The 19,995-nt window shown below is 38.7% G+C and overlaps 1 protein-coding gene across 4 annotated transcripts in view; it reads left to right on the top strand.

The window, feature by feature from the left end:
- CPED1 (cadherin like and PC-esterase domain containing 1) overlaps positions 1-19,506 on the top strand; it is a 157,436-nt gene extending 137,930 nt beyond the window's left edge. For 3 of the 4 annotated variants that reach the window (XM_031046312.2, XM_031046314.2, XM_031046313.2), the window contains exons 20-24: positions 6,884-7,104; positions 7,370-7,471; positions 7,675-7,762; positions 10,113-10,259; positions 16,050-18,744. In XM_031046312.2, the coding sequence (XP_030902172.2) occupies positions 6,884-7,104; positions 7,370-7,471; positions 7,675-7,762; positions 10,113-10,259; positions 16,050-16,277 (786 nt within the window). In that variant the 3' untranslated portion in view covers positions 16,278-18,744. Of the gene's footprint in view, positions 1-6,883; positions 7,105-7,369; positions 7,472-7,674; positions 7,763-10,112; positions 10,260-16,049; positions 18,745-19,411 lie in introns of those variants that run through there. The other variant, XR_004080177.2, reaches the window with a different exon arrangement.
- Positions 19,507-19,995: the final 489 nt, after the last annotated feature.

Genomic DNA, 19,995 nt, shown 5'->3' on the forward strand with positions numbered 1-19,995 from the left:
TCTCTCATGTGTCCACTTGTCAAAATGGGCTCAACTAACCTGAATGCTTCTGTATTCTGGTTTTTTTTTAGTATGGCACCATATCTTGAATATTCAACTTGTGTAACTGGTCTCTGGAGTTCAAAATTCTTTACAAAGGAGTCATCTATATGATCTACATCTGAATTCTTGCTCAAAGTCTATTCTGAATGAAGACAATAAAACCTCCACATAATTGCCAGTCCTTCCTCAGAAAAGCAGAAACATATATGTCTGTAATGTCTCTGAGTCAAATGACATCATATCTTCCATCAGAACACTAACAGCCTTCTATGATGACTGAATTTCACTAGTGAATACCTTCATAAAAAAATCAGGGTCCTGCAAGATTTCACCAGGAATCACAGGAAAAGCAAGCAGTGACATATGAGATTCACTAGGCTGAAGTCTCTGTGGTTTTGTCCTGGAAAATAAAACATAATTTAGCTTCAGTATTTTATTCTGCTGGCTTTACTTCTTAGAGCTAAAAACACCATGGTAAGATATAAGCAACATAAGTACCTGTGATTATGTCTTTTACTCTAAATAGCAGGTGTTAATCTTTATGTCAGTGTCAAATTTTGACTATGATAACTGCAGGCAGCTTTCTTGTGCTCCCTTATTAGCTTTTTATTAAAAAAGAAAAAGAAAAAAAAAAGGAGAGGAAAAAAAAAGCTTGCTTGAGCCTGCTTCTGCTTTTAATGAAACGCAGCACACGTAAGATCAGCTGTATCTTTAAGTTCAGTCTTTCTGTTTTTCTCATGTTGCAACAGTAAAACGTAGCATTCAAATATGTCTCTTGCTCATTCATTTCTTCTATGCATTTGACAATGTTTCTGAAATATGTTTATGGTCATAGAATTATAGAATCATAAAATAGTTTGGATTGGAAAGGGCCTTAAGATCATCTAGGTCCAACCCCTCTGCGATGGGCAGGGACACATCCCACTAAACCATGCCACCCAAGGACACACAAACAGAGCACTTCTTTCCTATCTGCATCATAAATAAGCCCTCAAAAACGCTTTCTAATTTGTTTTCTAACTCCAGGCTGCTTTCAAGTCTAATATTAAAATTTATGTGTTTTTCAGATCTCAACTCCAAAATTATCATCCTCTTTATAACAGAAATTCATTTTCCTTGGCTATGACTTCCAATTGATTTCACATCATCATTAAATGCTATTTTAGTATGTGTGCATATAAAACTGTGTGTGAGCTAAGTTGTTTCTGTGTGTTGTGGTTTAAACTATCAGGCAGCTAAACACCATGCAGCCATTCACTCGTTCCACCCCATTGGGATAGGGGAGAGAATGAGAAAAGTAATAAAATTCCTTTTAAAAACTGAGATAAAGAACTCAGCACTATGCCAGCTGCTAGGGAGTAAATTAATTCTGTCCCAGCTGAAACCAGGACACTATTTCATAAAAACATAAGACCAGCTGTAGTGAAACAGTATCATCCAGATTGGTGGAGACATGACAAAGGATATACATCCATGAAAACAGTTTATGAGGCACTACTTTGCTTTATGATGTGTTATCAAGACTAGTTAATCATATGTTTGCATTTTAGGCACAGCAAACAGGAAAATTTTCAAGTATTGAGGCTAAGGTGATTCTGGCCAAGTAGGTTTTCATTCAGTCTGCTTCTGGTGTCTGGTCTTTTCCATTTTTAACTAAGGGTAATGAGATGCCTGCTGTGTTGTTCTTAGGGAACTCCATGTGTATGTCCTAATTGAATCAAAGAAATTGGCAATCGTAATAAAAATATTATATCTGTATTATATTGGCTCCACAAAATCCTCTGTGATTGTGGTCAATGAGTTTTTGCTGTAATATTTATGTAATTCTATTAAGATATAATTTTTTTTATATACAAGAATTTAAAAATTGGGTCAAGAAGGGGTTTTAACAGGTAAATTTATCTAATTATCAGCATATAGAAAGCTGGCTTCAATAGCAGGGGGATATATATTTTGCTTATAATTGAGAAATACTACTCAGAGTTTAGTCTTATAATAAAGTACCATTGAGTCATGTGTAATTAAGAACAGGAAATATGAAAAGGCAATATTTGCTGAAGTACTTAAAATTCAGCTGTTAAAGCAGGAATTTTAACTTATAATTTCTTAATATTTTAGAGTTAAGTAGTGTTTTGGACTTACAGGTGTTTAAATTTCCTAAGTGTGGTTAATTTATAATGATAGGTCTGGTTAAGAAGCGAATTCCACAATGCTTACCCAATCTTTTAAAGCCTTTAAGCTATAATGGAATTTTTCTCACAAAACGTTTGCAACACTGAAAACATCTGTCTGCGTGCAAGTGTTGTTCTTTGGTAAAATTATAACTCGACGTATGTCTGATGCTTTAGTCATCCTGCAGACAAATGCCCCATCAACCTGAACAGTACATGACTAAGCTTTGTGCCAGACGATAGAGAATGAGATATGACATATTCAACACACCTGAGTCATTATTTTGCTCGTTATTGTCACAGAGCTAAATGCAGAATGCTCTCTAGAGCCCTTTGTTCAAATCATAGTAAATACCACATGGCACACACAACTACAGTAAGTTTATGCAACTGCATAGAAATAAGTGTGGCCATAGCTAACACACATTCAATTACACTGAATAATTATTCGAATTCATTGAAGCTCTTGGATTAGCTGAAGGATCTGTGTTTTCTTCCTGGAGCTAGCCACCACTTATTTTAGCCTTTGTGTCTTCCAAGCATTTGCTGGAAAGGAAGCTGACTTATAAAAGACAGACTTTGATAGATGCTTTGATAGATGACTTCTTATGGCCTAAACAACAAAATGTTCTTGGTCAGTTCTGCAGAAGGGCAGTTTGAAAAGCAGCTGGGATTATCTACAAATGTCCTCTTTTCCACCTCATTATTTTAGGGGGAAGAAAAAGAAGGATTTGTTTATTTTTCCAAGAATTGCATGTCTCTGTCTTACAGCATGGTTCAACAAATAGAAAGAAGCAGACTGTTGGATGTAGTCAAGGTCTTAAGGAATGGATGATCTGAGTGTGCAGACTTGCTGGTGATGTACTATGCATCTACCATCTTGGAGTGCATTGGATTACAAGGAATGCATCTTTCTACCTTCTTTAGACCTATGACAGAGCATTTCCTCAAAATCCCAGAATCCCAGACTCCAGAATGTGATTGGTGATACTCTCCTATGACAACTGAAAACAGACTTCAGAACTCTCCATCAGAGCTAGAGAGCAGAGACCATAGTTTCACATACTGCAGTCCTAGTTTTAATTTGACATATCTTTCAACAATCCTGTTATTTCACTGTAAAAGACATAGCTGGAGTTAAATGGATTTGCTTGATGCCAGTGATACAATCCCGGTATGGCTTCAACCTATTTGAAGAAAGACTTACTGACTGAAATCTAACACGGCTGCAACAATTGACTGACATCTTAGAGCGTGACCTACAATTTTGATCTGGATTTCTGTACAATCACAAGTCCACTTTGTCTCATTTCTCTCCTCCCCACTTACTTGTCTTGACTATTCTCTTAGCAGAGCTGTTTCTGTGTGTTCAGGTTCATTTCCCTAGTGAAACAATCTGTATTCTTCACCAATGTGATGTTGCTATCTGTCACATTCCTGACTCATCCTGCTCAGCCGTACCTTCTTCTAGGAATAAGTATAGATTCTCAGATGGACACTCAGGCACTCAATATTAGCTGTCTCATCTAATTTCCTGACCTCCTGCTTTACCTCCTCATAACAAGCTCACTTTAAGAGTGAAAATGGAGATGTTCTGAGACTCAGAGCTTACTCCTTCAAAGATGAGCTCTGTGAGGTCTCATCAGTCTTGTGATAATACTTGAAGTATGTGTGGGCTCTAACAATTATCTGTTTCTTCCAGTTATACTGACTGCTCTAAAGGAACCTGCTCTGACTCCTGTCACCCTCTTCATGTTCTCAGAATATCAGGACAACAACAACAGTACTATTCTAAGCCCCACCTGATATTTTCATATGATGCCCAGCATCATGGCACCTACAGTCTAGATCTGCCACGTTAGGATGTCATCATAGCTAAGTTGTCTCTCCTGGAACTGGTTTTCTAAATGACTGCACATAGGGACTTCCCATCTGCAGACCTGGCCAGCTAGGTATCCCAGGGCAGACTTGAAAACTCATTCATAGATCCATTGCTTATGTGTGTGTGGCTGTGCAGATGTAGAAATCATAAAGCCCTACAATGCCGAAGTATTTAATAGTGCAAATTGAGTGTGAGTGTGTTGGAGGAGGGATGTTTTGCTCTAGTTTAAACATAATGAGAAAGATGGGAAAGAGACTGATGATTCAATCTCAGTCTTTGATATTCTGCAATGTCTGAGACTTAGAAAATATTGAGTGTGACGCTTTATACTTAAATTGCTAGAGAATGCACAGTGTTGGCAAAACAAAACATCTGTGCATCATGTTCATTGGTCTTGGGCCATGATTTCTCTTCTTTTTTCCCATGAAGAGTATTCTGTTATTTGAAATCCGTAGTAGAGGAGATTAGACCAAATACAGTTAGAAGGAGAAAAGTATCAGTATCTTAGTTATGGTAGAATGAAGAGTGAGATAAAAAAGCCACATCTGCCAAATCAGTGCAATTAATAGCTGAAATGCTCCTTTGCAAAATCCTTATGTGCAATGATAACAAAATGGTATCATATGTTATACAAGTAGAAGAGAAACAATTTAGCATGTTCTACCAACTGCTTTATGTGTATGACCTAGTAGAGCCTGTTTGTTATTCTGCTATTGCTGTGTTGTGTTATTACAGCAATGTTCTCACCCACATTGCAAGTTAATGATATCCTTGCCTGCTAATATCTGAGAACTGCTTTTTAAATAGATATACATTTAGATAATACAGTGATGGACTTATGAAATGGAGATTAAAAAGACATGGATATAGACAGACTGGAGAGATTAAGAGATTTTGCAAGTTAAAAGAACTGTTTAAAACCTCTAGTTAACCTACTTTATAACTAGGGCATATCATAACCATGGACTATCTTCCTAATTGTAAATAATTGCGTGCATGTTCCCATCTGTCAGAGAGGGAAAGAGTGAATATCCGACCACTCCTTCCAAGGGTCGGAGGATCCCTAGCTTCTGTGAGTCATGTTACGTTTGGTTTTAAAAGGTTTCTTCTGACATAATGGGAAAGATTTGGAAATCTCCTTGCATGAAATAGAAGTGCTTGTGCAACACAAGCATGAACAGCAGCTGTTTAAGAATTTACTTTGTGAAACAGCTTTGATAGGTCCAGGACAGGAGGTGAAAGAACCTCTATGTGCCCAGTGTTCGTTTTAATTTGTGTGCTTTTCTGCAGCCCACAGTGAACAAGGCTTGGGAAGTTCAAGCCATTGTCTTGACCCTGCCACCAGATCAGAGTATGCTCATCTGAAACTGCTTCTGTTCTGTGGGAACCATCATTATTATACTGTTGTGGCTTATTTTTAATCAAAATAGGTTTATAGCGGGAACTGGAATCAGTTCCTAAAACTGACATTCCTGAAGGTTATAGATAAATAGAGAGGTATTAGATAAGAGGAGTTCAAGATGCTTTCACCACATAAAATCTCTAAGAGAACCTTTGGAAATGTACTCTTAAACACATAATCTTGTGCAGTCTGAATTTTATTTGCATAACTAAATATTCAAGCTGGAAGTGGTAAAGCATGAAGCCCAAATCAAATTAAAATACCAAACAACAAAACACAGCTTACAAGGTGTCAACTACTCTGAGTGCCAGAGGTAGGAGAAGTTGCCTACTGTTGTGCAGAAAACAGGGCTGTTACGCTGTTATGGCTCTGTGGGGTTTCTGACTCCCAGTTTTATATTTAAGCTCCTCTGTGGGGACTTCTGGTTGAGGTGACTGTGGTAATAGCTGATTACACACACAGTTTCATTGGCAAACCACAGTGAACCTGGGTTCTCTTCCCCTTTGGATTCTTGTTATTGCTTAAATATTCTCTTCAGCAGGAGGAAATGCTAGTTCTAGCCACAAATATAGGGAAATTACATTAAAAAAATCCCATACATTAAGTTCTGTGGTCTCCACATACAGAGATGTTTGATTTCTCAAGGGAGTCTACAGAATGAGTAGTAGCAAGCCCAAATCTGACTTGTTCATTCACTTGCAGGTTCAGAGCTGCCCAGTGAAAACTGCTATACTTGAAGTACTTCTGTCTTTTTGACAGCACTTCTAACTCCCTTCAGGCCGCAATGCTTCCTGGTGGTCACATCATACATGCCAGGACTCTGTTCATGTCTTCCACCAAAACAACCCTCTTTTTCCACCCTCTCTGAAATTGCAGAAAGGCCATCTCTCTACAAAAAAAGCAACAGCTCTACGTGTGTGTGTGTGTGTGTGTGTACGTGTTACTTGGTGTAAATTCTGATGAATCACATTTATGGAAGACATTTTAATGAAGGCATGCTGTGTAGAAACAAACCACACAAAAAACTGGAGGAAAGAAAGCAGGAAGCTGCAAGCAACCACAAGAGGCTCTGTACTAGCAGCTGGAAGTAAACTTAAGCAATAGAAATGATCAAGTATGAAAAATGCAGGGCTGTGCAGCTATAGCCATCTATAACCTGTACTTTTCATCTTTGAATTATAACTTTTTGTTAATCAGATTACACAGTTTTTGCTAAAGGGGAACTTTAATATTGAGATGTCATGGCTGAAGAGCTGGCAGCTCACAGTGATATTTCTTGAACCTTATGAGAAGGGTTTAAAAGACCGTCAGATTATCTGTATTATTTTCTTAGCTTTTGGGTTTTGGAGTGTATAACTTCTAAGTACTATCCTTTTCCATCCAAAGATTCTCTTTATAGGTGACTCAACTAACAGAGGAATGATGTACTATCTAATAGAAAGAGTGAATAAGACTCTTCAGGAATGGCAAAAGACTCATGATGTTAAATGTTATCATAATATCAACGAGGGGAAAACATTCATCAGTTACTCCTACTACCCCCAGTTTTGGATGAGCTCAAACCAGAGACCAACTTTTGAAAAAGCCCTAGAACAACTGCTGCAGAGGTACCGTACAAACTCTATTGCCAGCTTGTTTGTATTCTCATTCTAGTCACAAATGTGTTTAACAGATTTTGCAATTAAAGTCAGTAAACAATTAAATATAACGTGTGCAAGCTGTATTGTGTGGTTGAAAAATAGTAGAAAATGACATCAGGTCTCTGATCAGGATGCCAGATATAGTTCATTGAAATGCATTGCAATGCAACGCAGTTAAAATGGTTGACATCTGTTTTAAGGCAACGTGTTGGTTTTCCTTTCTGGGTTTCAGATCACGTCCCCTGGAGAACACAGCCCAGACCGTGTTAGTTGTAGGTGGTGTTCAGTGGCTTAATTCCAATCATCTGCAAATTATCCAAAAGGTGTTGAGCAGGTAATGCTATGTACTTGGTATTATTCCAAGTCTTGATATAATAAATTACAAAAACCAACTCCACAAACCACTTCATTTGTTTTCTCATGTGTGTGTGCACTTAAGTGACTTTGAAAACTAGTGAAAAGACACTAAAATGCAATGTGTTTTGATGTGTCTGCTAAGTAAACTCTGTGACCTTTTTTCTTCAATTTGCCAAACAGGGAAAATCTGTCAAATATCCTGGTAATTATCAAATCCATAGGGATGGGCTTTCACCTGCCAGTGGATGGGATACATTCTCTATCACAGGTAAGCTACAGTACATTTAGAGTGCATTTTTGTGGAAGATTTGTCATTTCAGCAATAATTTTACTGTCTGGTCAAAATATGTTACAACCTCTGCTGAGCAAGCTTTAAATGGATCAAAGAAAAATTAATGTTTGTATTTGCTCATACTGCTTGCTAATATGGATTCAAACCAATTTGCCATATTTCACATATTCCACCGCTGTTCGAACACCCATGCTCAGTCAGCCATCACAAGAACCAGAAGAAGCTCCAATATTAATCCTGATGTCAAAGGTGAGAAAATGAGCCTGGGATAGGCAGATTTCTCCTCATACCACATCGAAAATGGGCCCTCCTCAGGCTTCCTTTGTTGTTACTGCTGGATCAGATTCACTGGTCTGGCTGCGTTGCACAGCTATCCATAAATCCATTTTAACCAGCCTATGAAACCAGAACATTACAGAGCAGCTGGAATGTAGTGGTGAATCTAGTCTGTTATTTGTATATCAATGGGTTGTTGCAGTCAGTTTAAATCATATCCAAGACTCTCAGAGTAACAGATGGGTCCATTTCAATGTGCTGTGTAACTCATTCAATATTTTTATTTACAATTTGAAGGGTGGGTCTCTGTTGAACCGTCCATAATAAAATATGTAGATGACACAGGGATGGGAAGAGCTGGAGGGCAGAAAGGAGTAAATGGTGCCTACCGGAACTGTGTGTAATGTTCCAGCTATTCACAGGTGTTGAAAAGAGAAAATGATTTGCTTTCATAATTTAAGTACAGCGCTTCTATCACACTGAGGACTGGCGCCCACATCTTTTTGCAGCTGTAACACACTGTTGTAAGACCTACTGCTACTCTCACCCTTCTTTTTGCTATGGAGACTGCCCTGTCATATTTTCCCCGTTATTTCTGTCTAAGTTAGTACTATCCGCCTTGTCTCTGCTGAATGTCTTCTTATTGATTCCAACCATTTACTTAATTTATCCGGATGATCAAATGAGAATGAAGTAGGGAAATTGTTGGCATCATCATGAAGAAATGTCATGGCTTCTCCCATGGCTTTCAGTAGAGTTCACTCCTAGAAGAAGAAAAAGCAGAACTTTGATCAAAGGAAGGTGAGGCAAGGATAGAAGGAGTATTATGGTTTCCCAGGTTTACCTTTTTCTGATTCTTATGGAGTAAATTTATGAAACTCCAGAAATCAACTACATTGACCAGCGTAACTGATGTTCTCTTCCCTTGCAATACTGGAATCCCATGCCAAATTATCCATGTGGTTTGGGTGCTCTGGACTTCTGGATTACATCAGCTACTCTCAAAGCCCTTCTGTCTGCAATGTCAAATACACCGCTTTGCCAAATTGATGGCTAACATTTTTGTATTCCTGGCCTTCCTGCATAATCTTTAGAAATAACAATCTATTCTTCAGTGTAACAATTTCTAAGATTCCCATGGCCCTATACTCGTTTTTAAGCAATAGTCTCAATGAGTTTGATTTGAAGATGAATTTTAATTTACAGGAACAATTTCACCATTCACTACAGACAACTTTATAATAGGATTTTCTTTTTATTTTTTTACATTTCACATTAGCCAAGTACATATTAAAACCAGTTATGCAATAGTTATTAACAGCATTGAAATCTTCGCATGAAAGAAGCTTCACAACTGCTGAAAAGTAATTATAATTCCTGCAAAAATCTACAACAGCCTTGGAGTAATAGCTGTTTTCAAGAGCAAATTTATGGTAATTCATGTCTGGAGTATAATACAAGAAGGACATGGAGCTTTTGGAGCAAGTCTAGAGGAGGCCATGAGGATGATCAGGGGACTGGAGCACCTCCTGTATGAAGACAGGCTGAGAAAGTTGGAGCTGTTCAGCCTGGAGAAGACAAGGCTGCATGGAGACCTCATAGCAGCCTTCCAGTATCTGAAGGGGGCCTACGAGGATGCTGGAGGGGGATTCTTCTTCACTGTAGTGACAAGACAAGGGGTAATGGGTCCAAACTTAAACAGGGGAAGTTTATATTGGATATAAGGAAGAAATTCTTTACTGTGAGAGAGGTGAGTCACTGGAATAGACTGCCCAAGGACATTGTGAGTGCTCCATTCCTGCCAATGTTCAAGGCCAGGTTGGACAGAGCCTTGAGTGACATGGTCTAATGTGAGGCGTCCCTGCCCATGGCAGGGGGGTTGGAACTAGATGATCTTAAGGTTTTTTCCAACCTTAACTGTTCTATGATCCTATGATTCTATACTTGTTTTACTCAAAATGCAGTCTTGCTATTCATTTCCATGGCAGAATACAGTAACTTTTAAACAGTCCTGCTGACAAGACACTGCAATATTTTGTCTGGAATGCAGGTAGAAATACAAAACCTGTGGAACGAAAACTTGGTTATTCTGGATACAGCAAAAAAATTTGGCTATGAAGTTGTTGACACCTTCGTCATCACCATGGGACGTTATAAAGAATTCCTGCAAGGGAAGTGTGGCTGCCATTTCCATGAGGTAATAGTTTACACCTATATCATTCCCAGGTATTTAAGAGAGATTTTAGCTGCCAGGTGCTTAGAAGCAAAACCGTACACAATGAGGTTTGCATCCATGACTCAAAGTTAGGCCTGAATTTAAACCCCAGGGATAGCACTTTTTACGGCGGTGCTCATCCCTTGCTGCTGAGAGTGCGACGACACCCAAGGGCAGGCTTAACTGCTGTAGTGGTGATTCCTTGAAATAAAATTAGGCATGCTCTTCTGCAAAGGATGTTGGATGGTTTCCAGGTTGTTGTATTATTTGCTGTGTGTTTTGTATTGATACTACTTGTGTATGGACTCAGTTTATCTTTTTGCCACATCTCAGTCACACGGGTTTTGTCTAAATCCTTCCTAACTGAACAGCTCAGCAGACTCCCATCAAACCATAGGTACATCTAAAATGGGGCTTAAAATTGAAAGACCAGTCTTACTGCTATGGATCTGTTTTCATATGTCTGAGAAAGATTTATCTGGGATGGTTATAGTGGTTGACTATACAAATAGAAGTGGAAAAGTAGCTTGTCACTCAGGCCCATAGTTCTTTCTTTTTTGTCTGAAATCTACAGAAATTCTGTCTTCTGTTTTATAATTACTGGCCTGGTGAAACAAAGACATCGAAAATATATGAGTAGGGCAATTGAGAATATATTATTTTGTTCATTTGAAGCTCTGGCAAGGAATATTCACAATATATTACAAATGACAGGAGTCCATGGATTAAATAAAAAATGAATAAGCAAACACATTATTATATCTAGGCACAAAATCAGCCAAGAGGCTGCCAAACCAGTGAAAGTAAAGGGTTTGAAAAACAAGATATTTAAAGTTTTACTGGTTTCCTTTAAGATGTATTTTGAGTATGTGGTATGTCTTTTTATAGTAAATGCTCTACCCCATCAGCAAAAGAAGAATTTGTTTCAGTTTGGAATTTCTTGTACCTTATGAAGAAGTGCACCTCTGGTTTGTGCAGGTGACCCTGAATTAAAACAGGGTGTAATTGTTGAGTAGCAAGTGAGCAGATAGCTCTGTCATTAGGCTGATGACAGTAATTTTGCATAGGATAGTTAAAAGAACTGCCAGCAACACCACCAGATTTTCCTATAGCTTCCAAACAAGCTCTTCCTCATATCCATGACACCAGTTTGTTGGTGTAAAAGGCCAGTTCCCAGGTTCCTGTTATGAGTGGTCAGTCTGCTGAGAATCCAAACACATCATTCATTCCCCCAAAAAGACCCATGAATCTTACATTACTCCCTTTGGAAACCTGAAAAAGCTTTGAGGAGTAAAAGGGGCTCATATCTTTCCAGATACTTAACTCCTGATTCACAGTAAAAATATTTCTTCAGTGAAAACTGGAATTGTGCACTCAGACATTGTCAGTAGTCCCCTGCCTCAATTCATTGCTGGATATAAGGACAGAGAAGCCTTCTGCTAGCTCTTCAGTTTAAGTCATGTTTCCCAGAGTGAGAGATTGCCTGTGAAGCTACAAGGATCTTCATTTTTATTAACTGAATCTGGGTTGTCTTTTTTACAAAAGATTAGGAAACTACCACAATTTATTCTGTTAAAACCTGTTTAGAGCAATAAAACTTGAACTGTTGTATCTTTCAGGAAGATTGCATTTCCCCTGAGTGATCAAACTGGGCATGGCAGGTGCAAGTTCTTTCATAGGATGAAATATAGAATGAGAACAAATTGTTACCAAAAAGCTTGAAAGGAAAAAAGGATACAATGAAGGATGTCTCTTTGACATCAAGAGTTAATGAATTTATGGTGTTCCACAGTCAGATGGGGGCTTTGAGCCTGTAGGAAGCTACTACTTAGAAGAAAACTCAGGATTTTGTTTACTGGCTAAAAATGACACAAGCAAGTTGATGTGTCATTTAGAAGACAGAACTCCATAATTTATGTCTTATGGAGAAAATTAGAGCTATCAAAAGTGCATAAATATTAAAAAAGACTATCACTAACACAAGTGAAAGGCTAGCATTTTTCCAGCATGAATTTAGAATTTGTTTTCCATCAAAACAAATTAATTCAAATAAGAGATACCACCAAATGTTTTCTTAATCTCTCAAGAGAAGGATAAAATCCTTTTGCTTATTTTGCCAAGTCATGCCTATTTTTGTGTAAGCCTCACTCTTGGCCAAGCGTGTTCCCAGGACCTGGATTTGGGCAGGGTTAGCACAGAAGCTCCATAGAGCTTCACAGGTACAAAGGTGGGCCATGAGACCAAGACTGAAGTGGAAGCACCAATTTTTGCTGTGAAGAAAGGTCAGGACAACTATGATACATTTTCTATAAAAAGCCAAAAAAAGCAAAAATTTAAAAATAAGGTTTCCTTCATCAGGCACCCACAGTACACACTGGAAAATAAAATATACTGTGGCTAATTAAACTTAGGAGAATTTAAACAAAACAAACTGAAATTCAGTGGTGGTGATAGTAAAATTCAGGCATAGGCTCCAGAGTGTCCTTGTGGTGTCTGCTGAACAAGGACTAGCATAGCAATCCTGGCTATTTTCTCTCAGCCACAGCAGTCACCTTTACATAAAGCAGAATAAAAACAGTTAATAACTGTAAGGCTTTGATTTTTCTCCTTAGGTATCACAGAGATATAATATCAGAAGCAAAATACCAGACAACAAGGTATTTCCAAAAGAGAGTGGGGAGACAATGAGCTGCCATTGGTTGGGACTGTTCTCCAGTGTGAGGCTCACTGGGACTAAGCACAGTTGTGGGAGCATTATCAGACCCATCTGACCTCATGTGCTGTGTGTCAGCCTCACAGCTGGTTTCCACCTCAGGCTCCTCAGCAACTCACATGTTTTCAGCCTGTTGCCGTGGCCTCTGTCCTGCTTTGAGACCAAACACAGCAGGTGTGGTTAGTTAACCCATCCTTTAATCTACTCTGCTCAGTACATGAGAGAGGCATGAACACAGCTAAGTCCAAATGGAGCTGGAAAAGAGGAGCAAGTCACCTAGCAGATATTTATGCAATGGATAAATTGTCCTGTGGAGTAAAGGCCTCCCTCCATTTTACTCAAACAGCTATGTTGACCCTTTATTGTCTAGAACCCAGATGCTGGTGTCTTTATGGGTCATTGCTGGTGCTCCCTATTTCCACAGAGCTTTCAAATGAAACAGGGAGCTTCAAAGTAAAATATTTCAGTTGCTTTGTATGGAACTGGGTGGAAAACAGCAGGGCGTGATCAGCCATCAGCATTTTTCATGCACTCCTCCATCATTTAGTATGAGCTCATGTGCAGATTTGTCCTTGCTTCCCTGCCAGAGGAATCTCAACAGAGAGTATGTGTTTCTGGGGAGGATCAGGGGAGAATTTGGCTCACAGAGCTGTTGTTAATGAGGCTTGAGAGGTTGTTGTGCCTGAAAGAAGCATAGATGTGCCCGGGAGAATCCATCAGCCACCAAAAAACAGAATGGATCCTTGAGGAAAGCAGAAAGAAAGTCCTTGAATGCTTTTGATACCTCATTAGTTTTAACAGTTTTGTCATCAGTTTATTTCTGCATCCTGGCAAGTGGAGTTTCATCAGGTGCTAAAGCAGTTTGCACTAGGAAAATGGCATTTTGCCTTCAAGGACAGAGCCAAGAACACTGTGTAAAACCAGCACTTTTCATGTTTTAGGAAACCAGATGAAATAGATTAACTCTACTGCTTTGTACTTTCACTTTCTTTCTCTTAAATAAATTATTCCTAAACTCGCAGAAGGTGGCACCCCTCTTTAAATGCCATCTGAGCTAAAGCATGGCCATGTGGGAATGGAGGGCTGGCCATTCCGTGCAGTCAGAAAACAAGAATTGAAATGCTTCAGCAGTTCTCATTTAATTCTCACTAGCTGGCCAATCAGAAAACTACTTCTCCCGACTGTCCTGAGAAATTATTGTGAGGTCCCACCAACCCACTTCAGAGGGCCTTGGGTCACCCTGATTGCATAGAAATACAGTTCTGTAGACCCTACAATCTTCACTCAGATTGCCAAGGGATTATATCAATCTAGGACAAAAGATGTTTTATATGTCTGTCACTTTCTGCCCAAACATCCTTCTGGGTCTATGCACACATGCAAACCTGACTTTTTAATTACCTCATTCTTCACAAATGCTTATGGAGAAGTACATTGGCCAGCAAATAAAAAGTTCTTTATGGAACCTCTATTTTAATTCAAATTTATTTCCTAATTTAATGGCAATGAATTCATGGTCACAATATAAAAACTAGCAACCTTGAGATTTTGGTATCTCAGCCAGTGCCTGGCTGCTGGATGAACATTAGATTGCATTCCTGAGAGATTATGCCTAACAGGAATGCAGTTTGGGTGATTGGTTCAAGGTGGCATCGTTCTGAAGTAGTTGTAAGATCTAAGGCACTAATTTAGAAAAATGAACCTGCAGTAATTGCATGAAAACAAATAACAGCTCTTAGCTTAGCTGTATCAAATTGATCAGAGGATATATTAATTTTCTGTGTGGATAATTCTTGGTCTTTTTTAGTTCAGCCAGCTCCCTCATAGCCTTTTTGCCCAGTCATTTCAGCCTTTGAACATGTTAATCCTTCACATTTAATTTTGTTTGAATTGTTTCACTAATTATGAGCTTCATTACATATGAACATTGTTTTTGATTGTTCAGTAACCCTAAATATGCATCTTTTTAAAAAGTTAATATGCTTCTGCATAAAAATGTGCATTAATAAATGAAGTCTGCTTTTTCAAATGTCTGCTGTGGTTGATCAAGTCAGAAAATTGATGGGCATCAGAGCAACCAAGTCAACATACTGTTTTGAAAATAGTTTAACCACTTGGCCCCTTTTCTGCTTTCTCTGCATTTGCCAATGCCAGGGTCAGGGTCCTTTGTCCTGCATCTGTGCTAGGTCCTGAAGTTTTGTCTCTCTTGAAGTTGCTTCATTATTCATCAATGACTGTGTTTTCACTGAGATAAAACCTTCAGTATTTCACAGGAGATCACCCCCCCCCCCCAGTCATTAGGCTCCAGACAACCCTACCTTTTGCTTCCTCTCTCATTAGTCCCACAGTCATTTGTTTATTCCATGCAGATTGAACATGATAATCCCCAAAATATATGCATATCTGGGAGATAAGGAGGAGCATTCTTCTGTAGTAAGTCACTGAACCACATTGTGGTTATGTGAGGGTGATGCCCTGGGGAAAGGGATGTTAAACTGCACTGTAACTCCCTTCTTGGAGAAACATGACACGAGTGTTTTCATCCTTACATGGAGCTGGGCCAGGTTTGCAGCAAGATCTGAGAGTGAAACATTCTCACAGGAATCACAGCTGAAACACAGCATGTGTTCCTCAGGTGCTTGGGATCAGAGCAGGATTTAAACCTTCCCGCAAGTCAGGAATGTCTCAAGTTTATTTTTTTCCCGTGGTAAATATACAGACAAGCTGTTATCTCTGAATTTTGTTGTTTAGATAAATTATCCCTAATGAAGAGAACAGGGTCTAGTATACAAAGGCATTACAGAATCAACCAACTGAGTATAATGGGCCTATACATTTAGATTTCAAGGCTCAAGTGAATAAAATGTTACAGTTTAGTTAGTATGTAACATAACAAGCTGGCCCACTAAAATACTGTTTGTGAGCAAATTGCAGCTCAAGGTAAGAGTGTCAGGATCTGTTTTGTGGAGCATTTGTCTGAGCATTTCTGTACACACAACTGTGTATCTATCTTTCTAGGTGCAGGCAGAAAGCACTCACATATGTCACTCCTTTTGCAGGTGGTGAAATCCAATCCCTCTGAAGAAAATCCACACATAGCAATGACGTTATCAAGGCACTACACACTGGGGAAGTATTTCGGCAGTCAAAGCAAGCCATCACAACTGCAGGACTATGCAACAAATTCACAGTCCCCGTATCATGTCCGAGGTCCAATAAATCAAGTTTATTCTGAAATCCTTCTCAGCAGACTCTGTGCAAGTAAGAGGGAGCTTGTCAGCACATAGCCTCTGCTGAATATAGCGCTGGGACTCGAGATGTGCCACTACATGAGTGAAAGTAGTGAGACCATGGTGAATTTCTGACATGCTTCTTTGATTGGCTGCACAGACACCAGCAGTTTGGGACACATGGCATTTTCCCTAAAACTTTATGAAATCAAGGTATGCCTGGCAACTCTGTGGTGTCAAAACGGAAGATGGAGGCTTGCAAAGGAGAGAAGAGGGGAAGTTACTTGAACTGTTGCCAAAGGCTAGAACAGCTGCAGCGCAAGCAGCTGTGTATTAATGACAGTAAAGAGAAAGAAATGTATATACTTGAACTATTTGGAAAGGACTGCTTTAGCTCTTCAGCACTATCTAGTTTTCTATTTATAGAGACACTGTAATATTTGAATGTATTTAGAAACTGGCTACATTCCATTTTAAAGAGTTTTATTTTATGTGGATGGGTTCCCCTTTAATATCAAACCTTTTCTATTTAGACACTTGGTTTATACAATTTGATAATGCCTACGAGCCTTTAACTGAGGATGACAAGTTTTGAACTTCAGTCTTTTTTAGTGAAAACACACCCCTTCTTTGTATCTTAGATGGAACAGATGTCTACTCTGTTTTTTTGCATGTTCCAAAGCTAATCTAGAGATAGATTACTTAGACTCAAGACTGATTATAATTGTCTTGATGTAACATGTAAATATAGTGAATATGTAAACATAACCCTTGCTTACGGTGTCACTTTAGGAGAGTGGCCATATACAGGAATACTGCTACAGTGTCTACCTTAGCTTGTAAGACAAGCAAGTATTCTCCCAGCATGGAAGTGTCATTTCTTTAATGATTTATTATAAAACACTGCCAATGTATGAAGCCAGAATCACAAACAGAAGAAAAATACCCTTTGCAAGCACACATAAGAAGTTCAGGATCTGGTTTTTAATCTATCATGAGGAAAGTGGGATATGATGGGATCATAATGTACTGCCTGTGTCTCAAGCGTAGCAGGGACAAGACCTTTTCTGAATTACAGTTTCATGCTGTAGCCCAGCTACATCACTGATGTTTGCAGACCTACTCTGGGTGAAACCCCAAGGAAAGGTTTTACCACTGCAGGGGGAAACTGAAGCTGATCTCCTGCCACAGCATTGGCAGCACACTCATTCATAGTTGTATTGCCCTGATGGGAAACCAAGCATAATCGAGGCTTAGCAGCAGGGTGATGGGTTAATGACACCCAGAAGAATGTTCTGCTTTCAAATTATCCACTTAATATCCAGTATCTTTATGAATCCAGTCATGGAGCAGGGAATCAAGACATCTCTCTCTCCCATCGTACACTAGAGAAGGGAGTCAGAACCAGGTAAGTACAAGTCTAATGAAGCATCCACCAAGCTCTGAGGCATGCTTTCTTCTTTACAATTTTACATATAATCCTCCACTAGCTTCTGCTGTGTTTGTGAAAGGAACCTGCAAGCAATGTCAGTGAATAAACAAATAACCACAGAACTAATCACCATTTTACAGGCCTTAGTAGCACACCGGATATAGTCCTACTCCTATATAGAAGTAGGACCATAAATTCATGACACCACATTTGGGATTTACCAAAGATCCTTACACTCACCACAGCCTGTATTCCTAGCCAAAGTTTTGTGCATTCTTGCTTCAGATAAGATATGTGAAGATATGATGGGAAATTGTCATGCAACAAGGAGTTTAGCTTCCCTAGACGATACGAAGATCCTCCAAAAGAGGATTTGACATATCTAACTTAGGAGACTTTCCACTATACTGACAAAGCTCCTAATTCTGCTTCTGTTAAGATTTTTTGTGTAGCTTTTTTGTGTAGCTCCTTTAAATCCACATGCTGTTATTTTTATTGTTCTGTACACAATTGTTTCTAAAGCATAAACTGGGTTTTTATGTTTGAGAGTGTTTTTTTTTTAATCAAAACCTATTGCTGAAGCATCAGCTATAATGATGAAAAGGAGCAAGCTGACTTTGTTATACTGCAGCTATCAGCAAATGTGCAAATCAACATTTCTGCTTTCACCACAAAATGGTTTACATGTGCTGTACACCCGGATGTCTTAACGTTTTCCAAATCTTAATGTTTTTCAATTGTATCAAGTGGAAATTTTCCTGTGTGTTTTCTATTCTTTACATGTCTATGCACACATATATGTCTGTACAAAGCCGTTGGCAAATTGATCTTTATTTAAAGGAGTTCTTTGAATGAGTTTTTCAAACACTGCATATGATCCATGTAATATTAGGAATAAACAAAGGGAAAACTAAAACAGGCAGACTAAAACAGGTGCCAATGTACATTTTTCATTATTTAACTTTAAAATACATCTAGCATTTGTAGGTATGCAAAAAAGGAGAACTGAGATCGGCATGGAAGCATTGCTTGCTAATACACATTAAAATTCACAGATTAAGACAATAAAAAAAATACCATGTTTGGATTCTAGTGAATGTATTTTTATCAATAGTTTACTCTAGATTTATCATGTCTGCTGTGACATTTTGCCTCAATAACCACTGAAGTGTTCCTACTATATTAAGACTGATCGATAATGCAGAATTTTTCCCTCCATATATTTACCTTCGTCCCACTACTTACCATTAAAATAGCAAAGGACCTAATTGTCGAGGTGAGTTCCACCTGCTAATACATGCATGAATGGCCCTGGAACTGGTACTCAGAATGCAATAGTCAAGTTGGGGAACAAGTACACGAGGAAGTGGTGTTCCCTGATCAATATCCGCCCAGTAGCACACAGAGTTTAGCCTGTAACCAGAGTATTCTTTCAGCTACAAGTAGAGAGACCAAAGGTGTGCTGGAAATAGATGGATGGATAGATAGATAGACAGATAGATAGATAGATAGATACTGCAACACACGCAGCATCAATCTCAGCTATTATTATTGCATTACTTTAAACTCCAGCTGAAGCTTCAGTATGATGTACCAGTGTCCAATGAGTTATAACTCCTCGTCTCCACATAACTGCATAGATGTTGAACAGTGATTTGGGTTTGAGCCTTGCAGGACAGATGGCCCCCATGATCAAGTTCATCTCAGTGAGTATCTTTGGAATAACTGGCTGTAATAAAACATATTTTCCTATTTGCAGGGAAATGTCTTGACAAGTCAGCTCTGTCATTGAAGATGGTATATTTCAAATATAGCAAGGTGCTGAAAGAATGGACTACAAATACCAATTTACACTTAGTATTCATTTGAAAATGTTAATCTTTATAATAATCTCTTTCACACTGTTAAATATAACGCCTTTATTTTTCTGTTCTGTGACATATTAAAGGGACATCAAAGTCAATTTATTTGCTTGGTGGGTGGGGTAGCGATGCATCCAATTACCTCAAGGTTGAAATAACCACTTGTAGTTTCTTCTGCTACTATGCTGAGCCAAAGAGAATGCTTTGAAGATGCAAATATGTGTGATATTAAGTTGACTGCAGTCCAGGGATCTTTCAGATTACTTTTTTAGAGTAAAGCAATTTTTTTAGAAGTGCAGTGAGCTATTTGGCACAGAGTCAAACTGCTAAACAAGCCTCTGTAGGCTCACATGAAAAATATAATCTTACCTTTTTGTTTGCCTTCTAGCCTTGCAGCTGGCTTGTTTTACCTCACTGTTATGACTATCTGTACCTGCTCTACTCCACATCAGCCTTTCTTTTAGATGACCCAAGAAGTTTC

This window comes from Melopsittacus undulatus, chromosome 5 (genome assembly GCF_012275295.1).
Source record: "Melopsittacus undulatus isolate bMelUnd1 chromosome 5, bMelUnd1.mat.Z, whole genome shotgun sequence".
Taxonomy (NCBI): Eukaryota; Metazoa; Chordata; class Aves; order Psittaciformes; family Psittaculidae; genus Melopsittacus; species Melopsittacus undulatus.